The 26,730-nt window shown below is 47.4% G+C and overlaps 1 protein-coding gene across 4 annotated transcripts in view; it reads left to right on the top strand.

Annotated features, from left to right (window-relative positions):
• SASH1 (SAM and SH3 domain containing 1) overlaps positions 1 to 26,730 on the top strand; it is a 373,743-nt gene that overhangs the window by 76,716 nt on the left and 270,297 nt on the right. For 2 of the 4 annotated variants that reach the window (XM_075554414.1, XM_075554413.1), the window contains exon 1: positions 10,728 to 11,063. The exons of the other annotated variants lie outside the window; for them this stretch is intronic. In XM_075554414.1, the coding sequence (XP_075410529.1) occupies positions 11,043 to 11,063 (21 nt within the window). In that variant the 5' untranslated portion in view covers positions 10,728 to 11,042. Of the gene's footprint in view, positions 1 to 10,727; positions 11,064 to 26,730 lie in introns of those variants that run through there. 4 annotated transcript variants of the gene reach the window in all.

Genomic DNA, 26,730 nt, shown 5'->3' with positions numbered 1-26,730 from the left:
TGCTGTTTCCACCCTGTCCCTTTCCTTTTCGTGATATGTTGAACATGTTTAATCTTTTCATTATTTGATGGAGGTTTCTAGTTTAAATCTAAAAATATATTTTAAACATCATGTCAATGATAGCATCAAGTATCTTGTAGCTGCCCCATCCCCCCCATCCCCCCCAAAATCTTAGGATGAAATGTGTCCATCTGATATCCGAATTCGATCACATTCATCACTGTTTGCTATAGACCTAGTTTGCAATCAGCAGCAGGATTGGTGAGGCTCCAAAAAGGACTTTTTTAAAAGGTGAATGAACGGTTCAAATTTCCCATCACTGAGGAAACTGTCAGGAAGATGTCTCTGTGGTATTTGACAAGAGAAAAAACACAAAAACCACAGAGCTCACTACCATGGAGGCAATGCCATCGTGACCCTACAGGGTAGGGCAGGGCTGTCCCTGTGAGTTCATGAGACTTTAAGTGTTTACAGAAGTAGAAATCCCCATCTTTCTTCTAAGAAGCAGTTGGTGGTTTTGAAATGCTGACTTTGCAGTTAGCAGCCCAACGTGTAACTACTACCTACCTGGGCTCCAAAAGAAAGACCCAGGTAAATCCCAAGGTAAAAAGCCAACCCTCCCCAGGTATACTTATCAGAGCCACTCGGGACGTCCCGGGTTGAAACACATCAGTCTGACACTGACTTTCTATTCTCATCTCCGGTCCCCTTTCTTCTTGCCTTCCTCCTCCTTAAAAAATATGCTCCTGTCTGCCTCGGAGAAGGGGGAAACGACCAGGACGTTTCAAGGGCCAGGTGGAAGTGGGAAAGGGGGTGTTGTGTATATTCTAAGTGGAAGCAGACCACATCGTGAAGCTAAACCCGGGAGTAGAGAGGAGGCTACACGGCAGGCACAGTCTTTGCAAAGCATTCCCGCATACAGGTGGCGAGAGAAAATTGCCTGTCAAGAAGCTCTCGTTCAGGGCCAGCCATGTAGAACAACTACCCAACCGCGAGGCCACCGCCACGGGTCTGCATCTTGGGGGGCTCCGAGCCGGGCTGTAGGCATGACAGTCTGGGGCTCGGCAGCAACCAGCATATCCCTGGGGATGGCAGACAGCAGGGTCGATGTCGCCAGCCCTCCCTTCATGCTGCCAGCGCTTACCCATCCATCAAACACAGAATGGAACAGGGATGGGGTTTTCAGGGAGGGGGGTGTTCTGGAGTTAGGGGGGCTAGCGGGTGAGGCAGTCAAAGGGAATGGGGAAGAGGAACATCCATTATCTTACTGTCATCTTTGGTTAGCACTTGGGTGTGCGCACAACAAACCCCAGAAACGGAAGAATAGAAGAAAGTTCTGAATGGCAGGACGTCTGCCTGGATGGTGTCAGTACGTCTGCCTGGATGGTGTCAGTACGTCTGCCTGGATGGTGTCAGTACATCTGCCCGGATGGTGCTTCCTTATCTTCCTCCATGTGGTTCTCTCAGATGCGTGTGCACATGCTCTCTCACACCCTCCCCCTCCCACACCCAGTCACACTCGCACATTCACACACTCACACACAATTACATGCACGCATACATGCACACACTCGGGTAGCAACAAAGAACGACTGCAGTCCTGGGAGCCCTGATGGGGTGCACGTTGGGCACTAACAGCAAGGTCAGCAGTTCGAAACCACCAGCCTCTCCATGGGGGAAAGATGAGGCTTTCTTCTCCTATGAAGATTAAGGGTCTCGAAACCCCACCGAAGCAATTCTACTCTGTCCTGTGGGGTCACTCTCAGTCAGGACGGGCTTGATGGCAGTGAGTTTGGTCTTGGATTTGACACCCATTCATACATATCCTCACCAGGCTCATAGATACATGCATCGCATACATTCACACAAGTACACATACTCACACATATACACACACATCCACGCTGTCACATTCCCACACATACAAGCATACATTCATACACGAATACAATTATACACACTCACGTGTTAACATAACACTATACAGACACATTCACATACACACACACTGCCACACTCACACACTGGCCCACAATTACACACAATCTCACACACTTGCATGCACTCACACACACACACCCATTTCTTGGTGTCTGTCTCATATCCATTCATCTCTGTACTTAACTCTGAAAGGGCAGAAGGAGCCTGCTGTGTGGCCAGGATGCTGGCCTCCTCCCTCACCATTGACCCTGCCCCGGACAGCAGAGCAGTGACAAAACCAACATTAAGGCCAATCCCGAGTAGTGTCCCTCACACTGAAGAGAGTCTGTTTGTCCTCTCTGAACGCCCTGACTCAGCCTCCCTTCGAGACGGCACAGGCGAGGACAGGGGCAGCGGTGGGGCAGGGACATTTAGTCTGCATTTGAGGAGGATCGGGCTTCAAGTCCGAGTGAGAACCAAAGTTCAGCGGAGGGCCATGATGCAGCATCGGCCCTGGACCGGCCCCAGCCTGAGATACTCGGAGAGAGCAGGGAGTTTGGAGAGCAGGTTGGGAGAGGAGACAAGAGCAGCAGACTGGTCTCAAGGTGCCTGGGGGCAAACTCCTGGGCAGAATCTTCCCAGAGTCCTTCCCTCAGCACCTGGCACAGGGGAGGGCAAGAAACCGATGAGTCAGTGGATGGGCATGCGAGGGCCTGAGGCTTTCCCGGAGAAAACTGTGGTTACTGGTAAGCCTTTGGAGAGCGCGGTCACTTGCATTCTTGACCGTGTTCTGGAGCTCGGGGGCCCAGGGGCCGCAAAGGCCATCCCCGGCTTCTCCGACCTAGAACCGCGTTTGGATGCAGACACTCCAGGGTGGCTGAAAGAGTGAGGCAGCCCTGCCAGGGGTTCAGAGCAGAGAGCACGAGGCCCCACCTGCAGTGTCACTACCTTTTCGGCTGAGCGCTGGCCGACAGCCCAGAAAGCCAGCCCCAGGCCGCCATTGGATGGAGGGGGCATTCACGGCTCTCATTGAAACCGATGACCACTGCTGCCCAGGAGTGAGGTGAGGGGTCTGCGCCCCATCACACAGCCCCATGGACTGACTCCTGGGTCCCCTAGTGGAGAACTCTACTTCTCAATGAACCCCAGCAGGAAAGTCAGGGAACACAGGGCACCGGGCGGTGCTGGCTCTTGAAGTGAGTGAGGGGTGTTCGCACCCTTCTCTCCCCGGACTCTCTACGAGGAAAAGTAAAGGGACCAGGATGGCGGGTTCATTTATGAGCCCGCCCGGGGCAGCTAGCTGCAAGATCTCACCAGGGCTGTTGGGAATTTATCATAATGACCTCCCACCTGCACTCCTGATAACACCTTGAAACTTTAGGCCTAAATTCCAAACCCCCCCCCCCCAACCTTGGCGTAAAGTGTGAACTGACTCTTCCAGCTCCCCACCCCCAAACACATGCACACATACACACACACGCACACACACACCAAACATACTGTCACCGAGTCCCTTCCAACCCCAGCCACACTGCGGAACAGACTAGAACTGCCCCTGTGTAACTCTTTACAGGAACAGAAAGCCTCATCTTTCTCCCCAGGAGCAGTGGCTGGTGATTTGAACAGCTGACCTTGTGGATCGCAGCCCAATCTGTAACCACTAGTACCACCAGGGCTCCCTAGTCTGACGCTTAACAATCCTCTAATACAGAGTGAAACTCCCCCAAGCATTGTCCAAGGCTGTGGCCCTGTGGGCCGAGCGGCAGGGTGCTTGCTCCAAAGCTGCCAGGAAAAGGATGAGGTTGGCTACTCCCAGTGAGATTCACAGTCTCGGAACCCTAGAGAGCTCAGGCGCCCTATGAGTCAGAAAGCACCCGATGACAGTGAACAATATTTAAGGAAGCAAACTGCCTCCTTCTTCGGTGTGGAGGCTGGTGTGTTTGAACTGCTGACGATGTGGCTAGCAGTTGATTGCTTTCCCAGCAGCGCAGGGGAGCTCCTTAACCAGACACTCCTTCAATTTAACTAGTAGGGAATGCCTGCCCTGAGCATGGCGCTCTTTTAAGAACAAGCTACCTGGAGTCAAGCCCACAACCACAAGTTGAGAGACTCTTTGGGAAACGTATGTTAATGGGGGAGAAGCATTCAAACTAGGAGGGAGCAGGTGATTGGACAACTCAAAGGATGTAAGCCAGGTCGCTAAGCTGTGTTTGTACACGTGCTGTGTGTGTTCTCAACCACAATAAAACGTTTGTCTCAAAATCAAATGTGCCCCATCGGGACAGGATCACCTCCAGAATGTGTCCCAGTAGCCCGACACAAAGTAAGTACTCAATAAATGATGGTTAGATTCATTGAGATGTAGCAATAGTAAGCTTTGGACTGCTCTATGTCAGGTGGGCAGTTCAAATCCACCAGCCACTCTGAGAGAGAAAAATGAGACTCTCTGCTCCGCCTCAGAACCCTTTTTGTTTGTTTGTTTTTATTCACTTTGTTAGGGGCTCATACAACTCTTATCACAATCCATACATATGTCAATGTGTAAAGCACATGTGTATATTCATTGCCCTCATCATGCTCAAAACGTTTGCTCTCCACCTAAGCCCCTGACATCAGCTCCTCATTTTTCCCCTCTCTCCCTATTCCCCCCCCATGAACCCTTAATAATTTATAAATTATTATTTTGTCATATCTTGACCTGTCCAACATCTCCCTTCACCCACTTTTCTGTTGTCCAACCCCCACGGAGGAGGTTACTTGTAGATCCTTATCATTGATTCCCCCTTGCCAACCCACCCTCCCTCCACCCTCCCAGTATCACCACTCACACCACTGGTCCTAAAGGTATGGTCCACCCTGGATTCCCTGTGTGTCCAGTTCCTGTCTGTACCAGTGTACATCCTCTGGTCTAGCCAGATTTGTAAGATAGAATTCGAATCATGATAGTGTGGGAGTGGGGGTGGGGGCAAGGAAGCATTTAGGAACTAGAGGAAAGTTGTATGTTTCATTGTTGCTACACTGCACCCTGGCTGGCTTGTCTACTCCCCATGACCCTTCCATAAGGGGATGTCCAATTGCCTACAGATGGGCTTTGCGTCTCCACTCCACACTCCCCCTCATTCACAATGATATGAGTTTTTTCTTCTGATGATGTCTGATAACTGATCCCTTCGACATCTCGTGATCACACAGACTGGTGTGCTTCTTCCATGTGGGCTTTGTTGCTTCTGAACTAGATGGCCGCTTGTTTACCTTCAAGCTTTTAAGACCTCAGATGCTATATCTTTCAATAGCTGGGCACCATCAGCTTTCTTTGCCACATTTGCTTATGTACCCATTTGTCTTCAGTGATCATCTCATGGAGGTGAGCACACAATGATATGATTTTTGTGTTCTTTGATGCCTCATAACTGATCCCTTTGGTACCTCATGATCATGCGGGCTGGTGTGTTTCTTCCATGTGGGATTTATTTCTTCTGAGCCAGATGGCCGCTTGTTTACCCTCAAGCCCCTAAGACCCCAGACACTGTATCTTTTGAGAGCCGGGAACCATCAGCTTTCTTCAACACACTTGCTTATTCACCCGCTTTGTCTTCAGCGATTGTGTTGACAGGGTGAGCATCATAGAATGCCAGTTTAATAGAACAAAGTAGTCTTGAATTGAGGGAGTACTTGAGTGGAGGCTCAATGTCCATCTGCTACCTTAATACTAAACCTATAATTATATGCACATAGATCTATTTCCCCATCCTCATATATAGATATATTTACATATGTGCATGCCTTTATTTAGACCTCTATAGATTCCCTTTGCCTCCTAGCTCTTTCTTCTATTTCCTTTGACTTTCCTTTTGTTCCACTATCATGCTCAGTCTTCATTTGGGTTTCAGTAATTCCTCTTGGTTACATTACCCTTGATCACACCCTACCGGGCCTCCTTTACCCTCCTCACCACTGATTTGGATCACTTGTTGTTCCCTTGTCCCTGGATTTGTTAACACCACTACCTTTCCTCCCACCTTCCCCTTTCCCATGTCCCCCCAGAACGGCCGGTTCCATTGTTTTCTCCTCCAGATTGTTCATCCAGCCTTTATTATTTAGACAGACCTTCATAATCCTTTTATAGGGTCGCTATGAGTCAGAATAGACTCAATGGCACTGGGTTTTATTCTGCTGAACATCTTCTCATGTGCTACATGTGAATTATCTTTTTTATATCTTTATTCTTCTTTGTAACATTTGCAAATCATACCTAGGTTTTGTTTTATTTGCTTGCTTGTTTTCCCAAAGTGTTTATGTAGTAACCAGGGGCTCATACCACTTGAACTTTTAGAAAGCAGCTTGTCAGCTTGAGGTAGGTGTAGGTGCTGAATTTAGGTACTGAAATAATAATATGAAGTTCAGAAGAACTGTATCCTGAGCATTTCTCGCCTGAATTATAATCCATTCACTTTCTCAGTAGACCCCAATATCATGAAAAATAAACAATAAGTAAGTTCAGGATGTTGTAAACCTTAAGGCGGGGGACTATAAAAACCTTGCTCCATCTTCTGGCTGAGTCCTAGTCTCTCAGTTCATTGCCCCACACTGTCATGGGAGGGCAGGGTTAGCCAAGTGCAAAAGCGACGCAGATAGTTAAGGATTGACGTCCACCCAGGACTCCGCAGTTGACCTCATTCTTTTGAGTGAAAGGATTACGTACTTTGTTACAGACATTTCTTGAAAGAACAGAGGTCCCAGTAAAGATCTGCCACCTCAGAAACCTTAGGTGGGGTGGCTGTGAGGCCTAACAGGAATGTGAGTTGACCTATTATGGGAGCGATAAATCATAAACCCACGAGCTATGTCTGTTGGTGCATTCCTCGCTAGTCACTGTCTAGCTGGGAACTCTGGACCCAAAGGAAAGATCGCCAGTGTTAGGAAACTTTGCTTAGTCGAGCAATTTGGGCATGCCAACAAGTGCATTAGGAGGAGAATTCTTTCATTTCAGGGAAAGATGTGTTCATATTGTGAAATTCACTCATACATTTCTATTGCTGGTGTGTGCAATGGGGATTGACCTCCAGGTGGGACAGTTACCAAAAGAAAAAAAAATCCCATCTCAAAAGGATATATGGTAGAGCATTTGGCTTCCTGGGAAAGTTGGGCAGGTCAGGCTGAATGTAAACCGACAGAGTTTTACATGTGGAGTAGAACAAGTAGCAAATATGAAAGGAGAAGAAGGGAAAATGAATCGAGGAAGGAAATTAAAAAGGATGTATATTTTTTAATTGTAGCAGAGAAATGGACAAGGGTTTGTAGAAAGAAGCCCTTAAATACCATGCTGTTCTTGATGGCAGGTTGGTACGGGTGCCCATCTGAGCGTGTCTCTACAGCAAGTGGGCATCTCTTATGGTTGAGACCAGTGGCCTACACCCAGGGGGAGCAGAGCGAGTATCTGGATGGACAATGAGCCTCTGATGTGAGCGCTTCAATGCCTGGGCTCCTGGGAGTCCTGCCTCTAAAACAAAAGGGACAAATCCCAGGGCAGAAGTCTCCTTCCCTTGTTGGGCAGCCCAATGTCCTCCTTACGCATGAGGCCTAGACAGGATAGGCATGTGATATAGGGCACAATGCTAGTCATGAGCAACCCAGAGCTACAACTCAAGCCTCCGGAATCATAAACCCATGGTCTTCCCCTCCCGCCTCTGCCCTCCATCTGAGACCACATCACCAGAATGGCCCTGGCTCGCTGAAATCTGGTTTTCCTCGCTCTTTTGAACACACGCATAAAAATCAAACTAACTGTGTGATCACGTGTCTCCGAAGGGATCAGTTATCAGGCATCAAAGAACAAAAAATCATACCATTGAGTGCACACCTCCATGATACCATCGGGTGCATAAGCAAATGTGGTGAAGAAAGCTGATGGTGCCCGGCTATCAAAAGAGATAGTGTCTGGGGTCTTAAAGGCTTGAAGGTAAACAAGCGGCCATCTAGCTCAGAAGCAACAAAACCCACATGGAGGAAGCACACCAGCCTGTGTGATCACGAGATGTTGAAGGGTATAAGGCATCATCAGGTATAAGGCATCATCAGAACAAAAAAATCTTACCATAGTGAATGAAGGGGGAAGTGCAGAGTGGAAACCCAAAGCCCATTTGTAGGCCACTGGAGATCCCCTTGCAGAGGGGTCTAGGGGAGGCGATCAGTCAGTCAGGGTGTGATGTAGCACCGATGAAGAATACAGCTTTCCTCCAGTTCCTAAATGCTTCCTTATCCCCCCAACCACCCCCCCCCACCTGCTGCTGTCCACTATCATGATCCGAATTCTACCTTGCAACCCTGGATAGAGCAGAGATTGTACACTGGTGCAGATAGGAGCTGGAGGCACAGGGAATCCAGGGCAGATGATACCTTCAGGACCAGGGGTGTGAGGGGCGATACTGGGAGGGTAGAAGGAAAGTGGGTTGGAAAGAGGGAACCGATTACAAGGATCTACATGTGACCTCCTCCCTAGGGGATGGAAAACAGAAAAGGGGGTGAAGGGAGATGTCGGGCAGGGCAAGATATGACAAAATAATAATTTATAAATTATCAAGGGCTCACGAGGGAGGGGGGAGGGGGGAGGGAGGGGGCAAAAGAGGACCTGATGCAAATATTTTGAGAATGATGTACAATGATTCATTGATGGGCAATGAATGTACAGATGTGCTTTACACAATTGATGTACATATGGATTGTGATAAGAGTTGTATGCGCCCCTAATAAAACATTAAAAATTTAATTAAAAAGTCAAATGAACTTGGAGGAGGCCTTGTGTGATGGAAATGGTTAACCACCCAACTACTAGTTGAAAGGCCAAATTTTTTTTTTTTTAAAACAAACTGCTATTGAATTTATTCTGACTCATGGCAACCCTATAAGACAGGGTTGAACTGCCTGGAGGGGTGGGGGAGTGTTCTAAGACTAACTTTTTATGGGAGTAGAAAGTCTCATCTTTCTCCCTCAGAGTGGCTGGTGGTTTTGAACAGCTGACCTTGCTGTTGAAAGGTAGGCGGTTTACACCCACCCAGAAGACAGGCCTGGCGATCTGCTTCTGAAAGGTTCAAGCCTTAAGAACCTTGTAGAGCAGTTCTCCTCAGCATGTCTGGGTTCATCCTGAGTCAAGATCACCAGCTACCAAGAGCCATACAATCGCTGTGTCTCAGGGATGCCTGTTTGCAGGAGTAGAATTCCAGAGAGGTTGTAAGCAGCGCCGAGGGACCCGAGGAAGTCCTGGGTGTGTAATGCATACACGGCTTCTCCCCTCTTCAGATCCAGATGACTGGCTGACGCTTGCCCTGCCAGCCATCTTTATAAATATTCATAGAAAACAAATCCAAGATGTCCTGTCAGTGTCACTTGGTAATTATTCAAAAAAAACAGGTGAAGAAAAGATCTAGGTCTTTGTTAATTCATCACTGATTTTAGAAGAGTGAATTGTAAATCCTCTACCTTGTCCAGTCTCTTTACAAATAAACAAACTGTGATCTAGGTAGCAGAATGTCCAGGGTCACTAGATTGAAGAGAGATCTGGGGTTGTTGTTGTTGCTGCTGCTGCTGTTGTTGTTGTGTGCCTTTGCATCAGTGCCGACTCACGGGGACCTTCGGCACAACAGAAGGAAACACTGCGCGGTCCTGCGCCTTCCTCACAAGGGTTCCCCTGCTGGCGCCCGTGGCTGCAGCGTCGGTGTCCATCCATCTCCTTGACGACCTGCCTCTCATCCACTGCCCCTCTCCTGCACCAGGCATGATGTCCTTGTGTGGGGACTGGCTTCTTGTGAATTTAAGAGAGATCTGGGGGTAGGCCCCTTTCTGGCCCATGCAGACCTCTTCGCGGCCCTTAGGATGCTTCTTCATCAATGACTGAGCACATCCACAGGCTCCCAGAAATGTAATCTCTCTTTCCCTGGGAAGGCAGGGGGAAGCCTGGATTGTCTAGCTCTATCATGATGTAGTGATGAGACTTATGGTAAAGCATAGAGTGGGGTTTCGGAATATTGTCATATTTGTAATGTGACAGTCTACTGACTAAAGAGCCATAGTGACACAATACTGAAACACCTGGCTGCTAACAAAAAGGTGAAGCATTGGAACCAACCCAGCAGCCCCACCTGCGAGAGAGACGGGGCTTTCTACTCCTGTGAAGAGATCCCGTCTTGGAAACCCACCGAGGCACTTCTATCTACCCTGTCCTGTAGGGTCGCTATGAATCGACATAGACTCAATGGCAGTGACTGAGAGACTCTCTCAGGAAAATACCTAGACAGATAACCTCAGAGCAGACAGAGAGAGCAAGCCTTGCCCTAGAACCAGCGCTCTGAATACAGACTCCCAGTCCCCTAACTGGGGCAACATGCATCTCTGTAGGTCAAAGCCACCAGCCTGTGGTGTTTCTGTTAGCGAAGCACTGGATCAGTAAAACGCATAGCCGGTTACTTCAGAGTCTACAAGCCTGGTACACGAGCCAACCCTCTAGAGCGCTCTGAGCACAGAGAAGGCGCAGTGTAGACAGCCATGCCGGAGATTGCTAATTCTAGAACATTACACTCGTCTCGAATTGATGTCTGGATGTCTCTCTGTGGAAGTCTTGGAACAGTCCGCCCCCTTCCTCGTCTTGAGCCAAGAAGACTCTGAACCAGGACAATTCCATCTCAACGTGGGGAAAACTAGCCTCGGGGAACGAAGGCTGTGTTGAGCGCATTTTGAGGGGGCGAGGCGGTGGCCCTCTGGTCGCTGCTGTACGTTACGAAGGGACCTGGGTTTCTAGTTAAGCTTTCGGAGGTGTCGTGACAAGCTTTGTTTCTGAGCTCAAAGCTGTGTTTTACAGTCTGGGAACATACAGGGCGCGCTTGGCCGATGTGCTGTGTGCACGCTCAGCGCTTGGAAGGGGCCCAGCCAGGCCTCAGGAAGCAGTGAGTGCCTCTGCCTTATCATCCGAAAGCGATTTGCTTTGAGGCGTATAATCCCTAGGGCTGCACGAGTGTCCCACATCAGCCCCGAATTGAAAACAGATTCGCTCGGAGGGCCTGACAGCAGTGAGTCAGAGGGAAGTGGGGAGCGTCGTTCCGAGGGCCCGGAGACAGCCAGCAGCCCGCTCCATGGAGGACCAAGCCTGCAGGGTATGTCAGTGTGAGGGTTCGGCTTCCCACAATGGGAGCTGGGGTCCCTTGGACCAGTGGGGACTAGGTCTGTGCCGGAGGGGTGTGTGGCTGGGGTGTCTCTTATGGAAACAGGTATCAAGCAAGCATCGCTTGGGGTTTTCAGTACGAGGAAGGAACGGGTCCCGGTCGTTTTTGCAACCGGCTAATCCGTGTCCACATTCCGGGTTCTCCGGCTGGGTTTTCCTGTCGCTGTGGCTTACCGTTATGTATGAAACATGTATCTTTGAGATACACAGATAAGCGTTTCCTTCCACAACACTAAAAAGACTTCTTTGTAAGCCAGGGTGGGGTGGGGCGGGGTGGGGGGCTTGTGCTGTTGAGAACCAGAGCGTTTCCATCCCTGCTTGTCGATGACCTTGTTTTAAAATACTTCCACTCATGCTAAGAATGAAGGCTGGAACCATGTGCCTCATACCACAACCCTCAGGGGACCCTGGCCAGCAGATGAACTCTTCCGTATCTAGCCGTGGGAAAGGTGGGCAGTTCGAACCCACCGCAGGAGAAAGAGGTGGCTGGCTGCTTCCACACATTTTAGCAGCCTCGGAAACCCTATGGGGAAGCTCTGCTCTGTCCTTATGGGGGGGTGACTCGACAGCCATGGGTTTTGTATTTATTGGTTCCATTCTTCCATGTTCCTTCTCAGTCTGCTGAGCAAATTTGTTTCTATCTATCTTCCACAGATATCCTAGGAGCCCTGGTGCTATAGTGGTTACAAGTTGGACTGTGACCCACGTGGTCAGCAGTTCAAAACCACCAGCAGCTCCTCCGGAGAAAGCCTGGGATTTCTATGCCTGTAAAGTTATAGTCTCAGAAACCCACAGTGGGGTCTCTCCGAGTCGGCATTGTTAGTTGTTAGTTCTATGTATATCACTGCCATTAAGTCAATTCAGACTCACAATGATCCTGTAGGACGGAACAGTACTGCCCCTGTGAGTGTCTGAGACTAAATCTTTATAGTTGTAGAGAGCGACATCATTCCCCTAGGAGTGGCTGGTGGTTTCAAACTGCCGACCTTGTAGTGAGCAGCCCAACTAGTAACCAACTAAGCCTCCAGGGCTCCTAATATATGAACTCCACCAGTTGCCCTTAAGTCAAATCCCGTGGAACAGCATAGAACTGCCCCTGAGGGTTTCCAAAACTGCAAATTTTTACAGGAGTTGACAGCCTTGTCTTTCTACCAAGGAGCGCCTGGTGGGTTCAAACCACAGACCTGTGGTTAGCAGCTCGATGCATAGCCCACTGTGCCCCCGGGGCAACCTAGTAAATGATGCAGACCGTGAACATTTTCTCCTTTCTTAATAAAAAGGGGATGAGACATGTTGGTTAAAAATTCTGAAGGCTAGCATGATGAGAAGCGTGAAAATGTGCACGTGTCCTTCACCAGCTGAGGGGATGACCAGAGCGTGGTCGCTACGTACTACAGTAGGCTAGTCCTCAGCCAGAAGGGAAATGAAACTCTGGCAGAAGCCACTGCGCGGATCAACCTTAAAAACACTGGGCTCGTTGTGGTTTTGAGGTGCTGCTGAGTTGGTTCTGACCCATAGTGACCCCATAGTCAACAGAACGAAATGGCACCCGATCGTGTGCCCTCTGCCCAATTGTTACGCCCAAGAGCACGGTGGCAGCCACTGAGTCAAGTCAATCCATGTGGTCGAGGGCCTTCCTCTTTCCACTGCCCAAGCATGGTGGTCTTCTCCAGGGGGTTGCTCCCCTGGAAGCATGTCCAAAGCATCTAAGACAGTTATAACCTATCAAGGGGTCACCAGGGTGGGAGGTGGAGGAGGGAGGGGAAAAAGAGGAGCTGAAACCAAGGGCTCAAGTAGAAAAAAAAATGTTTTGAAAACGATGATGGCAACATATGTACAACTGTGCTTGATACAGTGGGTGGATGGATTTTGCTAAGATCTATAACAGTCTCGAATAAAATGATTTATTTTTAAAAAGATTTTGTAGGTGAGATTTAAAAACAACAAACGAACAGGACTGCATTAATTTCTGTCAAATCAATTGTGACTCCTGGTGACCTTTACGTCACAGCGAGGCACTGTCTCACAGGGTTTTCTGGCGTCATCTTATGGAAACTAATCACCAGCCCGCCCTTTCTTCTGTGGTTGCCACTGGCAGGGCTCCAAACACCTGGCTTTAGGTTTGGAGTTCAGCGCAGTTGGAGAGTTGGGCTATCCAGAGGCCAAGTGCGACCGAGCCTAAGGGGAAAACGCTGGCCGATCCCACTTACATGACATGCTTACATTGGGCAAAGGACTGCTCATGTCAGGGTTGGGGAAGCGTGGGACTGCCAACCACAAGGTCTATGGTTCAGACCCACCAGCTGCTCCTGCAGAAAGATGATGCTGTTAAAATTTACATCCTCAAAACCCAAGGCAGTGGGTTTGGCTTGGCTTTCTATCAGGCAAATGCAAATATCAAAGTGTCTTAGCAGTTATCAGGGACTCATGGGGATTGGAATGGGTAGGTGACAGGGTCTTGCGTTTTTCTGTGTGTGTGTGTGTGTGTGTGTGTGTGTGTGTGTGTGTGTGTGTGTGTGTGTGTGTGTAAAACATTCAGAAACAGAATGGTGGTGCCACACACTGGGGTGGATCAGATTTATGGCCACGGGTTGCAGATTCAATGGTGGTTTACGTGGCAACCTTTTAAGACACATTTTACGGCAGCTTTGATTTTAAGCGATTGGAAGAAAGGCAGAGTAGAGGGCTGTGAGACAGCTTGTGCCGTGCAGATGCTAATTCTCTGACCTGCCTCACCAGGGCCCTCCCGGCTGACTGCCTCTCTGGGTCTGACTGACGTGGTGGGGGCCTCTCGGGTAGACGTGCAGGAGGCTGCTCCCCTTCCTGAGGGGCTGAGGGCAGTGCCTGGCACAGTCTGTGCCCACGAGGCACTTGTGGAATGAAAATAGAAGGACCCAATGGAGTCCAGAAGGAATGCCCAGTTTAACATCTGTAGCCAGTGAGTCTGTCTGGCCAGGGGCCACCTGAGTTTGGGCAGAGAGAGTGAGGGTCCCCGAGAGCCACGTGTGGGACCACTGTGCAGAAAACGTGTGGCGCCTCGGTGATGGTTGACAAACCGAGACGACTCCCAACTGCGCGCTCCCTGGGGACGCCCCTAGCCGGAGTGCGGGCTCACGAGCCCAAGGGGGGCTCAGCGCAGGGAAGGGAGCAGACCCAGCTGGCCAACTTCCCCCTCGGCGGGGTGCAGATGTTCCCCTAGCACAAAGGCTGTTCTTGTTGCGTGCACTGCCCTTGGTCTGAGAAACAATACGTTAAGAGCAGCCCAGTTGGCAGGTAACAATCTCAGCCCACTTGCCAAGACACGTTGCCATTTTGAGTGGTTGCCCGCAGTTCTTGAAAGAGGAAAGGTTTTTCCGATGCCAAAAATTGATGGCAAACGATGTCCTGGGACCGTGCCCTCTTAATCCCAGCAAGACAGAGGCGTTCTTTGAGACGAAGCAGCACATTTGGGGTTTTGTGCAGGAGGAGGCAAAAGATGTATTGAAGACTCAGACAGGAAGGGGGATTATCAGACTTGGAAACATCACTTCAGGCCTATCTAAGGAAATGGGTGACTGAGCCTTAAAAACTACAGAAACAATTCTAGTTCAAACTGGCTTCCTCTCTGGTTCATCCGTTTAATGAATTTCTATTCCCAGAGGTTTGGGAAGGCAAGCAAAGATCTATAGGCAAGGTTTCCAGGGGAACCTTTTAAGTACCATTTTGCTGTGGCCGTTAGCCCCCAGTGAGTCAGCCCCTAACTCATGGCCGCCCCCACAAACTCTGGAAACTATGGATTGTGTCACATGGTGTTCCATCAGGTTTTCTTGGTCTGACTTTTAGAAGTAGATCACCAGGCCTTTCCTCCTCATCCATCAGAGTCTGGAAGCTCTGCAGCATCATAGCAAGGTGCACACCTGCTCTGTGGGCAGATGTGTGGTGTCTGTGTATGAGGCGCCTTCGCTCAGAGTCGAACTTGGGTCCCCACATGGAAATCAAACATTCTGAATTTTCTGTCACAGGGTCCCTTGTAGCATAGCAGTTCTACATTGGGCTGCTAACCGAAAGATCAGCAGTTTGAAACCACTGGGCACTGCTTATGAGAAAGATGAGGTTTTTCTCTACTCCTGTAAAGAGTTACAGTCTTGCAGGGGTGGTTCTACCTTGTCCTATGGGGGTCTCTGTGAGTTGGCATGGACTCAGTAGCAGTGAACTTGTTTGGGTTTTGTTTTTAACTACCATTACATTAAACAAAATCTGCCCACAAAAGCCCTCTACCTCAGTTTTTTAAGGAGTCAATCATCCAAAACTTCTTTTGTGACCGTATGCTCTTTCATCACTTCCTCCTGTCTACTTACCCTCATCCCCACACTTGAACCTCGGGCATTTAGTGACACGCCATCATGTCACCGAGGGGCTATGCCTCCATGCCTGTTTACAGTGTGACTGTTCTCCAGAAGCTCTGGAAGACGCTGTTTACAGACTGTCCCCACACTGAGGTACGGTTAGGCCACCAGCTCAACCCTGGATGCAAGTTTGTCCCAAGTGAAGAGGAATTTTTTTACATGTTTCTAGAATTTGAGACATCAGGAGGGAATGCTATTGTCTTATTTAATGAGATTTTGGAGGAAATGTTACTATGGTGATGTGCATGAGAGCATTTTTGATGTCCTTGAAAATCAGTGTTTGTCTATGAACTCTAATTCTTCTTGATCTAAACTCTAACCACCTATCCCAGATACACTGGCTTTTGCTACTCTCCCAGATGGTTCTCTAAGGCAGGGTCCTAGCCAATGATTTGCCTGTCTTTTTCACTTGCAGTGTCCTTTGCCTGGAATGCCTCTTCTTTTTTTTTTTAAACCCTCTGATTCCTGTAGTTCAACCTCTCGACCAGTTCAACCAGTAACACAAATCAGTCTGTTGTACCGCTTCAACTTCGTGGGCCACAAACCCTTCCTGCATACAACTTCAGGTCCTTCCCTCCTCAGATGGCCTTCTAAGGCAGCGGTTCTCAACCTGTGGGTCGTGACCCCCTTGGGGGTCGAATGACCCTTTTTTTTTTCTTTTTTTTTTTTAATTTTAACAATTTATTGGGGCTCATACAATTCTCTTCACAGTTCATACATATACATACATCAATTGTATAAAGCACATCTGTACAGTCTTTGCCCTAATCATTTTTTTCTCTTTTCTTCTTTTACATTTTATTAGGGACTCATACAACTCTTACCACAATCCATACATATACATACATCAATTGTATAAAGCACATCCATACATTCCCTGCCCCAATCATTCTCAAGGCATTTGCTCTCCACTTAAGCCCCTTGCATCAGGTCCTCCCCTTTTTCCCCTCCTCCCTCCCCCTTCCCCCCTCCCGCATATGCCCTTGGCAATTTATACATCGTTGTTTTGTCATATCTTGCCCTATCCGGAGTCTCCCCTCCCCCCTTCTCTGCTGTCCCTCTCCCAGGGAAGAGGTCACATGTGGATCCTTGTAATCAGTTCCCCCTTTCCAACCCACTCACCCTCCACTCTCCCAGCATCGTCCCTCACACCCTTGGTCCTGAAGGTATCATCCACCCTGGATTCCCTGTACCTCCAACCCTCGTATGCACCAGTGTACAGCCTCTGTCCTATCCAGCCCTGCAAGGTAGAATTCGGATCATGGTAGTTGGGGGGAGGAAGCATCCAGGATCCGGGGGAAAGCTGTGTTCTTCATCGATACTACCTCACACCCTAACTAACCCATCTCCTCTCCTAAACCCCTCTATGAGGGGATCTCCATTGGTCGACACTTGGGCCTTGGGTCTCCACTCTGCACTTCCCCCTTCATTTAATATGATATATATACATATATATACATACATATATACATATACACATATATACACATACATACACACACTTATATCTTTTTTTTTTTTGCATGATGCCTTATACCTGGTCCCTTGGGCACCTCGTGATCGCACTGGCCGGTGTGCTTCTTCCATGTGGGCTTATTTGCTTCTGAGCTAGATGGCCGCTTGTTCACCTTCAAGCCTTTAAGACCCCAGACGCTATCTCTTTTGATAGCCGGGCACCATCTGCTTTCTTCACCACATTTGCTTATGTACCCATTTGTCTTCAGCGATCCTATCATGGAGGTGTGCAGTCAATGATATGATTTTTTGTTCTTTGATGCCTGGTAACTGATCCCTTTGGGACCACTCGCTCACTCAGGCTGGTGTGTTCTTCCATGTGGACTTTGTTGCTTCTGAGCTAGATGGCCGCTTGTTTATCTTCAAGCCTTTAAGACCCCAGTCACTATCTCTTTTGATAGCCGGGCACCATCAGCTTTCTTCACCACATTTACTTGTTCACCCACTTTGACTCCAGCAGTTGTGTCGGGAGAGTGAGCATCATAGAGTTCCAATTTAATAAAAGAAGGTATTCATGCATTGAGGGAGTGTTTGAGTAGAGGCCCAAGGTCCTTCCACCACCTTAATACTTGACCTATAAATATAGACACATAGATCTATTTCCCCATCCTCCTATATATATTTGCATGTACATGTCTTTGTCTAGACCTCCATGAATGCCCTTTGACTCCTAGCTCTTTCCTCCATCTCCCTTGACTTTCCTCCTGCCCTACTACCATGCTTCATCGCCACCTGGGCTAGAGTATACCTCTTCTCTAAGCAACCTTACCCTTGATCATTTCCCACCAGGCCTGCCACTCCCACTTCTCTACCATTTGGGGTCCCATGTTTTTCCCTTGTCCCTGGGTTTGTTAACACCACTTCCTTACCCCCCCTACCCCCCCACCCCAAGTCCCCCCGGAACTGTCGGTCCTCTTGTTTTTCCTCCAGATAGTTCATCCAGCCTGTCCTATTCAGACAGACCTGTGGAGTCACTAACATGCACGAAAACTAGACAGAGGAAAACAAAGCAACAGTATACAACCAGACAACAAAACAACAAAAACAAACCACTGACAAAGAACAGAACAAAACAGTTCACAAGAGAAAAGCTTGTAGTTAGTTCAGGGCGAATGACCCTTTTACAGGGGTCGCCCAGTTCATACCAGTAGCAAAATTACAGTGCTGAGGTAGCAATGAAAATAGTTTTATGGTTGGGGAGTAACCACCACATGAGGAACTGTATGAAAGGGTTAGTGGCAGAATGAAGAAGGTTGAGAACCACTGCTCTAAGGTTTTAAGAACCCCAGATTAAGTATCTTCTCCTAAAAAAATGCTTTTAATGCCCCACACTGCCATAGTACCTTATGAAGTATCGCCGTTCATTGGCATATATCACATTATTTATCTCACAATTTTTATTGCCGGGTTGTTCCCTTTCCCAGACTGACAGCTCCTTTACAATAGGGATTGCCTCTAGAACGTATCACAATGGCAGGGAAACCTTTAAAATAGGATAGATCAGTGGATTATTGGATGGATAGACATTTGGAGAGAAAAATGGAAGGAGGGCGGAATGGTTGGGAGTCTGGCTCTGGGACCAAGAGGTTAGGAGAGATAGAGGAATCACTTGAGGGATGAGCTGATGGACCTGCTGGGACAAAGGTTGGTTTATTGATGTATGAGGGGGCACCCAATAAACACCGGGAAAACACTCTGTTAGGTGGCGCTTTCGTAGTAGTACCCATTTTCCCTGCTAGGCTCGCATCGCATCCAGCAACTCACTCTGAGTTGGTGCTCCTAGACCTAGTGGCATCTCCTGGGAAGCTTCTCTCTGGTCACAGTGAATTTTTTTCATAAAAGCAGTTTCAGTTTTTTGTGATGACCGATTTCAGAGAACAGCTTGCAGCTGTGAAATTTTTTTTCCTGCGGGGGGTTGGGGCTGGAGTGGGAAATGCCACAGAATCTGTTGCGATGTTGAACACAGCTTACAAGGACAGCATTATTTGAAAAACTCAGGTGTTTGAGTGGTTTTCTCAAAAAAGGTGAAATGTCGATTGATGATAAACCTCGTTTGGTACCCTTTTCACGAAGATGGCAGCGAAGGCAAAGAAGGAAGCTCCTGCCCCTCCCAAAACAGAAGCCAAAGCAAAGGCTTTAAAAAACTGAGAAGGCCACCCTGAAAGGCGTCCACAGCCACAAAACAGGCTGTGAAGAAGCTTGATGACATTGATGTAGCCAAGGTCAACACCTTGATCAGGCCTGATGGTGAGAAGAAGGCATATGGTCGACTGGCTCCTGACGATGATGCTTTAGATGTTGCCAATGAAATTGGAATCATCTAAACTGAGTCCAGTTGGCTAATGCTGAATATAAACTATTTCAATTTAAAAAGAAAAAAACAAGCGCATTTGGGACATCTGTCAACTTCCCTAATGGATGAAAATGTCCACTCATGGTGCATTTGGAGTTCGTGCCACCAGGTCAGACTGTTAATCAAGCTTCTTTTTGTGTCCATGAGTGAAGAGTGACGTGAAAGGACAGCGATCTGACGACATAGAAGAGGTGAAAAATAAAAAGAAAACGAGGGAGGTGCTGTCAGCCATCCAAACAGATGAATTGGAAAAATGTTTCCAAGATGGAATCATAGATTTGACAAATGTATTAAGTGTAATGACGAGTATTTTGAAGGTGATAAGGTGGTTTCTGTTTTGTTTTTTAATTAAATACATAGCTTCAAAAAAATTCTGGTTTGGGGGGATACCCCCTCATATATGCCGAGCTATATAGAAACATCTGTGGAATTCTAAATGGGATGCTTACACATTTTCAAGGCTGTGGGATTGGTGCCATTTGCCCTTGGCTCTTTTACTTCCACAAGTCACTGTGGAAGAAATGTTGGCTAACAGAAAAGACGAAGAACTTGGATTGAGATCAGATGGGCTATAATTCTGACTCCCTGCCTTCTGGTTGTGAGGCCTTGAGTCTTTTTGTTTCTCTCCATCCGAAATGCGGGCATAAGACCTGGACTCCAAGAAGGAAAGGGAGGATCCATGCCAATGTGTCTAAATGCCTCGGCTAGTGATGGACCCAGGATGGCCCAAAGTTAAACTGTGGCATAGCAGTTACTCACTGGGCTGCCATTCGTAAGGTCAACGGTTAGAAACTGCCAGCCACTCCTCAGGAGAAAGCAGAGGCTTTCAACTCCCGTAAAGAGCTGCGTCTCAGAACCCCCAAGGGCAGTTCTGCCCTGTCCTCTAGGGTCCCTTTGAGTAGGAATGAAGTCTGTGTCCTTGAGTTTGCTTTGGGGTTTGGTGATGAAAGAAAAAGGAACATAGACGAGGCGGGGAAGAGTTCCGAGGTGATGCTGAGCAGTTGTTTGGTGGTAACATAATAGCCAAGAGAAAGGAAAGGGGGAAAGACTCCATGGTAGGGAAACTGCAGTTCCAAGGTTACATTAGGCACGATTGTTTTTACTTCGTAACCTGGAAGTGCTCTGTGCAAACTCAAAAACTTCCCATAAATAATAAGCAAAATTCTTGATGATGATGATGATGATAACTGAACTTGTCAAGAGCTTTCGTTTTCTTCTCCGGGAACCAATCATCCGCTCCCCTGGACCACAGCAGTCAAGAAAGCGAGCGATGTATGCGCATTGGACAAGCGATGTATGCGCATTGGACAAGCGATGTATGCGCATTGGACAAGCGATGTATGCGCATTGGACAAGCGATGTATGCGCATTGGACAAGCCTGCTTCCAAAGCCTGCTTTCATATTCTGAAAAAAATGAAACTTTCACTTTGAGGACTAAGGTGCTCCTGACCCAGGTCAAGTTCTTTTCCATCCCCTCATTTGCATGTGAAAGCTGCACAATGAGAAAGAAAAAGAAAGAAGAATTGATGCATTTCAATAGTGGCATCAGTAAAGACCAGTGACTACACCATGGCAGGACTGCGGGGGAATGGACAAGTGGGTCTTTGGAAGAAACACAACTGGGATGTTCTTTAGAAATGAGAATAACAGGACTTGCTTACTCTGAACATGCCATCTGGCTAGACCTATCACTAGAAAAGAAAGTCATGTTTGATAAAGTCGCTCAGTCTCACTGCCATCAAGTTGTTCTGACGCATAGTGACCCTATAGGTATAGGACATGGTTGAACCGGCCCTGGGAGCTTCCCAGACTCACCCTTTTTATAACGGGAATAGAGAACCTCTTCCCAGCTGGTACTTTTTTAAACTTCTTGTTTTTAGAAGCTCAATGAGTAGTCCATTACCCCACCTTTGGTAAAGTAGAAAATGGTCATGAAAAATGAGAGAAAACCCCAGTGAGACGGGTTGACACACTAGCCACGCCAAGGACTCAAACATATCAAGATCATGGAGGATGATACCAGAAGTCCTTCCTTCGGTTATACATGGAGTAGCCATGAGTAGAAGCTGACATGACAACAACGAATGGCAGTTACAACAAACTTAGATAGCTCTTACCACATGCTGGACACTATCCTAAGCTCTTTGTACATATCAACCCATTTAATACTCACAGCTAACCCCGTCCCATGAAGTACGTGTGTATAATCTTCATATCACTGCCAAGGATAGAGGGCACATAAGAAGTCACACACCAGTATGAGGAGGTTTCCAAACATTTGTGGGAAAACAGAATTAAAAGAGAATGAGTTCTTTCCACCAACCTTTTGAAGCCCCCCTTGCATAGGTGGGAGCCAATGGTGGAAGCTAAGCAGGCTGGCCACAGAGTCCTAATCAAATGAAAAACACACGTGTTCTCCCAGTATCTGATGTGACTCCTGGCACGGGCCATACCAGGCCAATCCAGCTGGTAAGCTAACAGCACTGTTCAGCCTAATTTGATGGACAGTCGATGAATACGCTTTCCCAGATACAACGTAGCTTGGGAGACATGTGGTCCATCACGCCCTGATCAGTCAGCTGATGGTGCTGAGAGATTTGGGGACAAATTCAACTCCAGGTCACTGATCAGAGTATCTGGGCAAGGGTCAGAGGTTCTTGGTCCTCCACATCGCATTGCAGGGGAGAAAGGGATGTCATCTTTATTCCAGACAGCATCTGAACAACTCTTAAAAGTTTTTTCTGAAGCTTGTAGACATCGTGATGCCAATGCTGCAGTTTTTGGCAAAAATCAAAATAAACTGTACTTTCTTTTCTTAGGACCTATCTGGTTTTGCCATTTTTAAAAAGGCAACAAGGTGCAGTCTTTGAACATCCTGTCCATCTTCACTGCATTGAGTTTGACAAGTCCCCCTGGACAATAATTCCACTGCACTTCTGTCTAGCTCCGAGCTCTCATCTCCTTCCACAAGAGCTTTGAGCAATTGGTTTCCATGTCCTCATATCAAAAGAGTTCCCACAGTCACCACATTTAACAAGTTCTGACCCAAGGATGCTTCTGCCTGGTAGGAATCACGCATGTACTCCCCTTTGCTCTGGGTTTGAATCATTAGAAGCAATCTAACAATAAATGAAATCCTATGCAAGTGCCTCCCAGTGGGCTGATTCCCCAGGTAGTTTAGGCAGCCCGTTTTAAACCACGCATAGGCCCCACTGTTTGTTCGGAACATGTGAGTCACCACGTCACTTCCAACGCAGGGTAGCCTCGGGCGCTATAGAGCAGAACTGCTCCGTTGGGGATTCCAGACTGACCTTTGCACAACAGCATCCTGGAAACAAAAATCCTTACATATGGACTAGTAAGCTGCATGACAGAAATAGAAGATGGGAAAGTTGTCACTGATCTCATTGTTTACAGGCCTGCAATCAAAGACCGTGAAAAGAATCGTCAAGAAATCAAACGGCGTGTGGTATCCAGCAAATCTGGGCCAAAAGACCTCTTTCTTTTCTTTTTAATTTTTCATTGTGAATTGAATGAAGGTTTACAAAGCAGATTAAGCTTGACACTCAACAACCCATACCCATGTTATTTCCTCTCATTCACTGCAGTTCCCCCAACTGCATAGCCCACTTCTTTAACTGTATTATGTCACATTGAGAACTAAGGCGTGCCTAACCCAAGCCATGCTGTTTTTCAGTCACCTCATCTACATGTGATCGAACAAAGCTGTCTTGGAAGAAGGACAGCTAGAGTGGTCCTTAGAGGCAAGGATGGCAAGACTTGAACTCCTCAGCCTTGGGACATGCTATCAGGAGAGCAGTCCCTGGGCAAGGATGTCATGCTAGGTAAAGTAGAAGGTCCGAGAGAAAGAGAAAGACTCTGGATGAGGTGGATTTCCACCGTGGCTGTAATAACAGGCTCAAACCTAACAACAATTGTAGGATGATGCAGGACCGGGCAGTTGGACAAGGGGTCACTCTGATTCCGAGGCAATTCACTGACCCCTAACAAGGGCAAAGCACAAATCTTGATGAGCACCAGACATTTTCCTCTGCAATGCAGCGAGGTGGGTTCAAACGGCTGGCCTTTCAGTGATCGGCCAAGTGCAAATCCCATGTGACACCCAGGGGCTTTAGGGGCGCATAAGTAGGGACGAGTGTTTAAAAGTTGCCAGAACGTGTTTACTTGTCCCCAATAGTTCCCCCTCAGTAACTCATCTGAAGTTACCAAATTCCAGCTTGGGAGAAAATGGAATTGGACACCTGGAATCAGAGAACTCAAGAGCAGAATGAGTCCCTCTGGGCTTTGCAGAGGAAGCCCCTCTGACTCAGACAGGAGAGAGGCAGTGAGGGGGCGGGGGGGTGGAGGCAGAAGGCCAATCATAATGGTTTTCCCAGGTCTTTGTCCTCATTTTTCCTCCGACAGCCTGGCCCGAGAACATCTCAGCTCAAACCACTAGGTTTCCTTTGGAGCATTTTTACATCTGTTCAGGTGTCCTGGAAATAAATATTAAATTCAATCCTAATTTAATTTAAATTCTGAATAAAAGCCTGTGTATCATCTGACGAACAAGAGTGGAACTATCCGAAAGTAGGTCAGATAGAAAAAGCACTTTCAAATGTGTAAAACAATCCTATCATTTAAAAAGTCCTGCAAATTTAATAAATATCTATTAAAAACACAAAATTAGGTTAGATGTGCCCTTGAAAGAACTCTCAGAATATCAAGTGAAGGTTGAATTTTAACTTCTCTGTTTACTGAGAATGGGTTTGTCAGGAACCGGTTTAAGGCCAACGGACTACCTGACAGGGCTGTTTCAGACTAGAATGAGAATGAATGAACATGAGGCTCCAGCCCGATGCTAACACATAGCAGGCCCTCGTTAATGCTTCATGAAATGGATGCCAGAGAGCGCTAGACTAATCATCAAGCCAATCTCCCACACTCCAGGCAGGCATTCTTTATTCTAACGCACCAGAAGCCTTGCCATGGAGTCCGTGCTGACACATAGCCGCCCAATAAGGCAGAGCAGAACCGCCCCTGTGGGTTCCCAAGACTGTTCAGTTTGACTGGAATAGAAAGCCTCCTCTTTCTCCCACACAGCTGGAGGTAGTTTTGAACTGCTGACCTTGTGGTTCCCAGCTCATGCGTAATCCACCATGGCACCTAGTGAAGCTAAAGTATTGTTTGGTTTAAAGAACACTTTTTTTCCTAAACTGTGTTTATTTTATTATTATTGAGAATATGCACAGCACAACCAATTCAACAGTTTGTACATGTACAATTTAGTGGCGATGATTACACTTGTGGAGCTATTTTTACTTTCTTTTTTTAAATCATTTTATTGGGGGCTCGTACAATGCTTATCACAATCCATCCATCCATCCATCCATTGTGTCAAGAACATATGTACATTTGTTGCCATCATCATTCTCAAAACATTTGCCTTCTACTTGAGCCCTTAATATCTGCTGCTCATTTCCCCCTCCCTCTCCACTCCCCCTACCTCATGAACCCTTCATCATTCATAAATTATTATTATTTTGTCATATATTACACTGTCCAAAGTCTCTCCCCACCTTCTTCTCTGCTGTCCATCCTCCAGGGAGGAAATTCTTGTAATCAAGTCCCCCTTTATACCCCATCATCTCTCCACCCTTCAGGCATCGCCACTCTCACCACTGGTCCTGAAGGAGTCATCTGTCCTGGATTCCCTGTGTTTTCCAGTTGCTATCTGCACCTATATACATCCTCTGGTCTAGCCAGATTTATACAGTAGAATTGGGATCATGATAGTGGGGGGCAGGAAGCATTCAAGAACTAGAAGAAAGTTATATGCTTCATCATTGCTACCTGCACCCTGACTGGCTCATCTCTTCCCCACAACCCTTCAGTAAGGGGTGTCCGGTTGGCTACCATTGGGCTTTGAGTCTCCACTCTGCACTCACCCACATTTTCAATGATATGATTTTTGTTCCTTGATGCTTGATACCTGATCCCTTCGACAGCTTATGGTCACACAGGTTGGTGTGTTTCTTCCATGTGGGCTTTGTTGCTTCTGAGCTAGATGGCCACTTGTTTATCTTCGAGCCTTTAAGACCCCAGACACTATATCTTTTGATAGCCGGGCACTGTCAACTTTCTTCATCACATTTGCTTATGCACACGTTTGTCTTCAGTGGTTGTATCAGGAAGATGGGCACCCACTGATATGATTTTTAGTTCTTTGATGTCTGATAACTGGTCCCTTCTACACCTCGTGGTCAGCCAATCTGGTGTGCTTCTTCCATGTGGGCTTTGCTGCTTCTCAGCTAAATGGCCTCTTGTTTTTCTTCAAGCCTTTAAGACCCCAAATGCTATATCTTTTGATAGCCGGGCACCGTCAGCTTTCTTCACCACATTTGCTTATGCACACATTTTTCTTCAGCAAACGTGTTGGGAAGGTGTGCATCCTGGAATGCCAATTTAATGGAACAAAGTGTTCTTGCATTGAGTAAGTGCTTGAGTGGAGACCCAATGTCCATCTGCTGCCTTAATACTAAACCTATAAATATAAGCACGTAGATCTGTTTCCCTATACTCATATAAATATATTTACATATGTACATATCAGTTTTTGGACCTCTATAAATACCTTTTGTCACCTAGTTCTTTTCTCTATTTCCTTTTACATTCTTCTTGTCCCACTATCATGTTCAGCCATCATTTGGGTTTCAGTAATTTCTCTCAGTTACCTTGGCCTTGCTGAGTCCCTACCAGGCCACTCACACCCTCCTTGCTACTGATTTTGGATCACTTATTGCTCCCCTGTCCCTGAGTTGGTCAGCACCACCTCCTTGCCCCCTCCTCCCCCTCTCCCGTGTCCTCCTGGAACCATTGGTCCCGTTGTTTTCTCCTCCGGACTATTCATCCAGTCTATCTTATCTAGATAGATCTGTAGAGATAATAATATGTACCAAAAATCAAGTCATTGCAAGATAGGCAATGAGTGAGAACACAGCTATGACAATAAGAAGGGAAACCAATTACCCATAGAAGAATAAATTAATTAAAAGGAAAAAATTTTTAAAAAGAAAGAAAAACCTGTAAATAGATCAAGGTCTGATTTTTTATCTCTAGGCATGTCCTTCAGTCAGGTCCAATAGGGTACCAGAGTCTGTCCTTTGTACTCCCTCGGGGGCTCCCTGCTCTGCTCCCACGGTTGCTGTATCACACGCTTTTAGTGGTTTGCCTCAGTGTCACAGGGTCAGTCTGGGCCAGTCCTGTCCCTGAGTCTCCAGTGTTATCCCCCATAGGGCCCATCAAGGGACAGTGTGCCTCGTAGTGGGATCAGCCATATTGTCCA

This window comes from Tenrec ecaudatus, chromosome 7 (assembly GCF_050624435.1).
Source record: "Tenrec ecaudatus isolate mTenEca1 chromosome 7, mTenEca1.hap1, whole genome shotgun sequence".
Lineage (NCBI taxonomy): Eukaryota > Metazoa > Chordata > Mammalia > Afrosoricida > Tenrecidae > Tenrec > Tenrec ecaudatus.
This window is presented reverse-complemented; position numbering and strand designations above follow the sequence as displayed.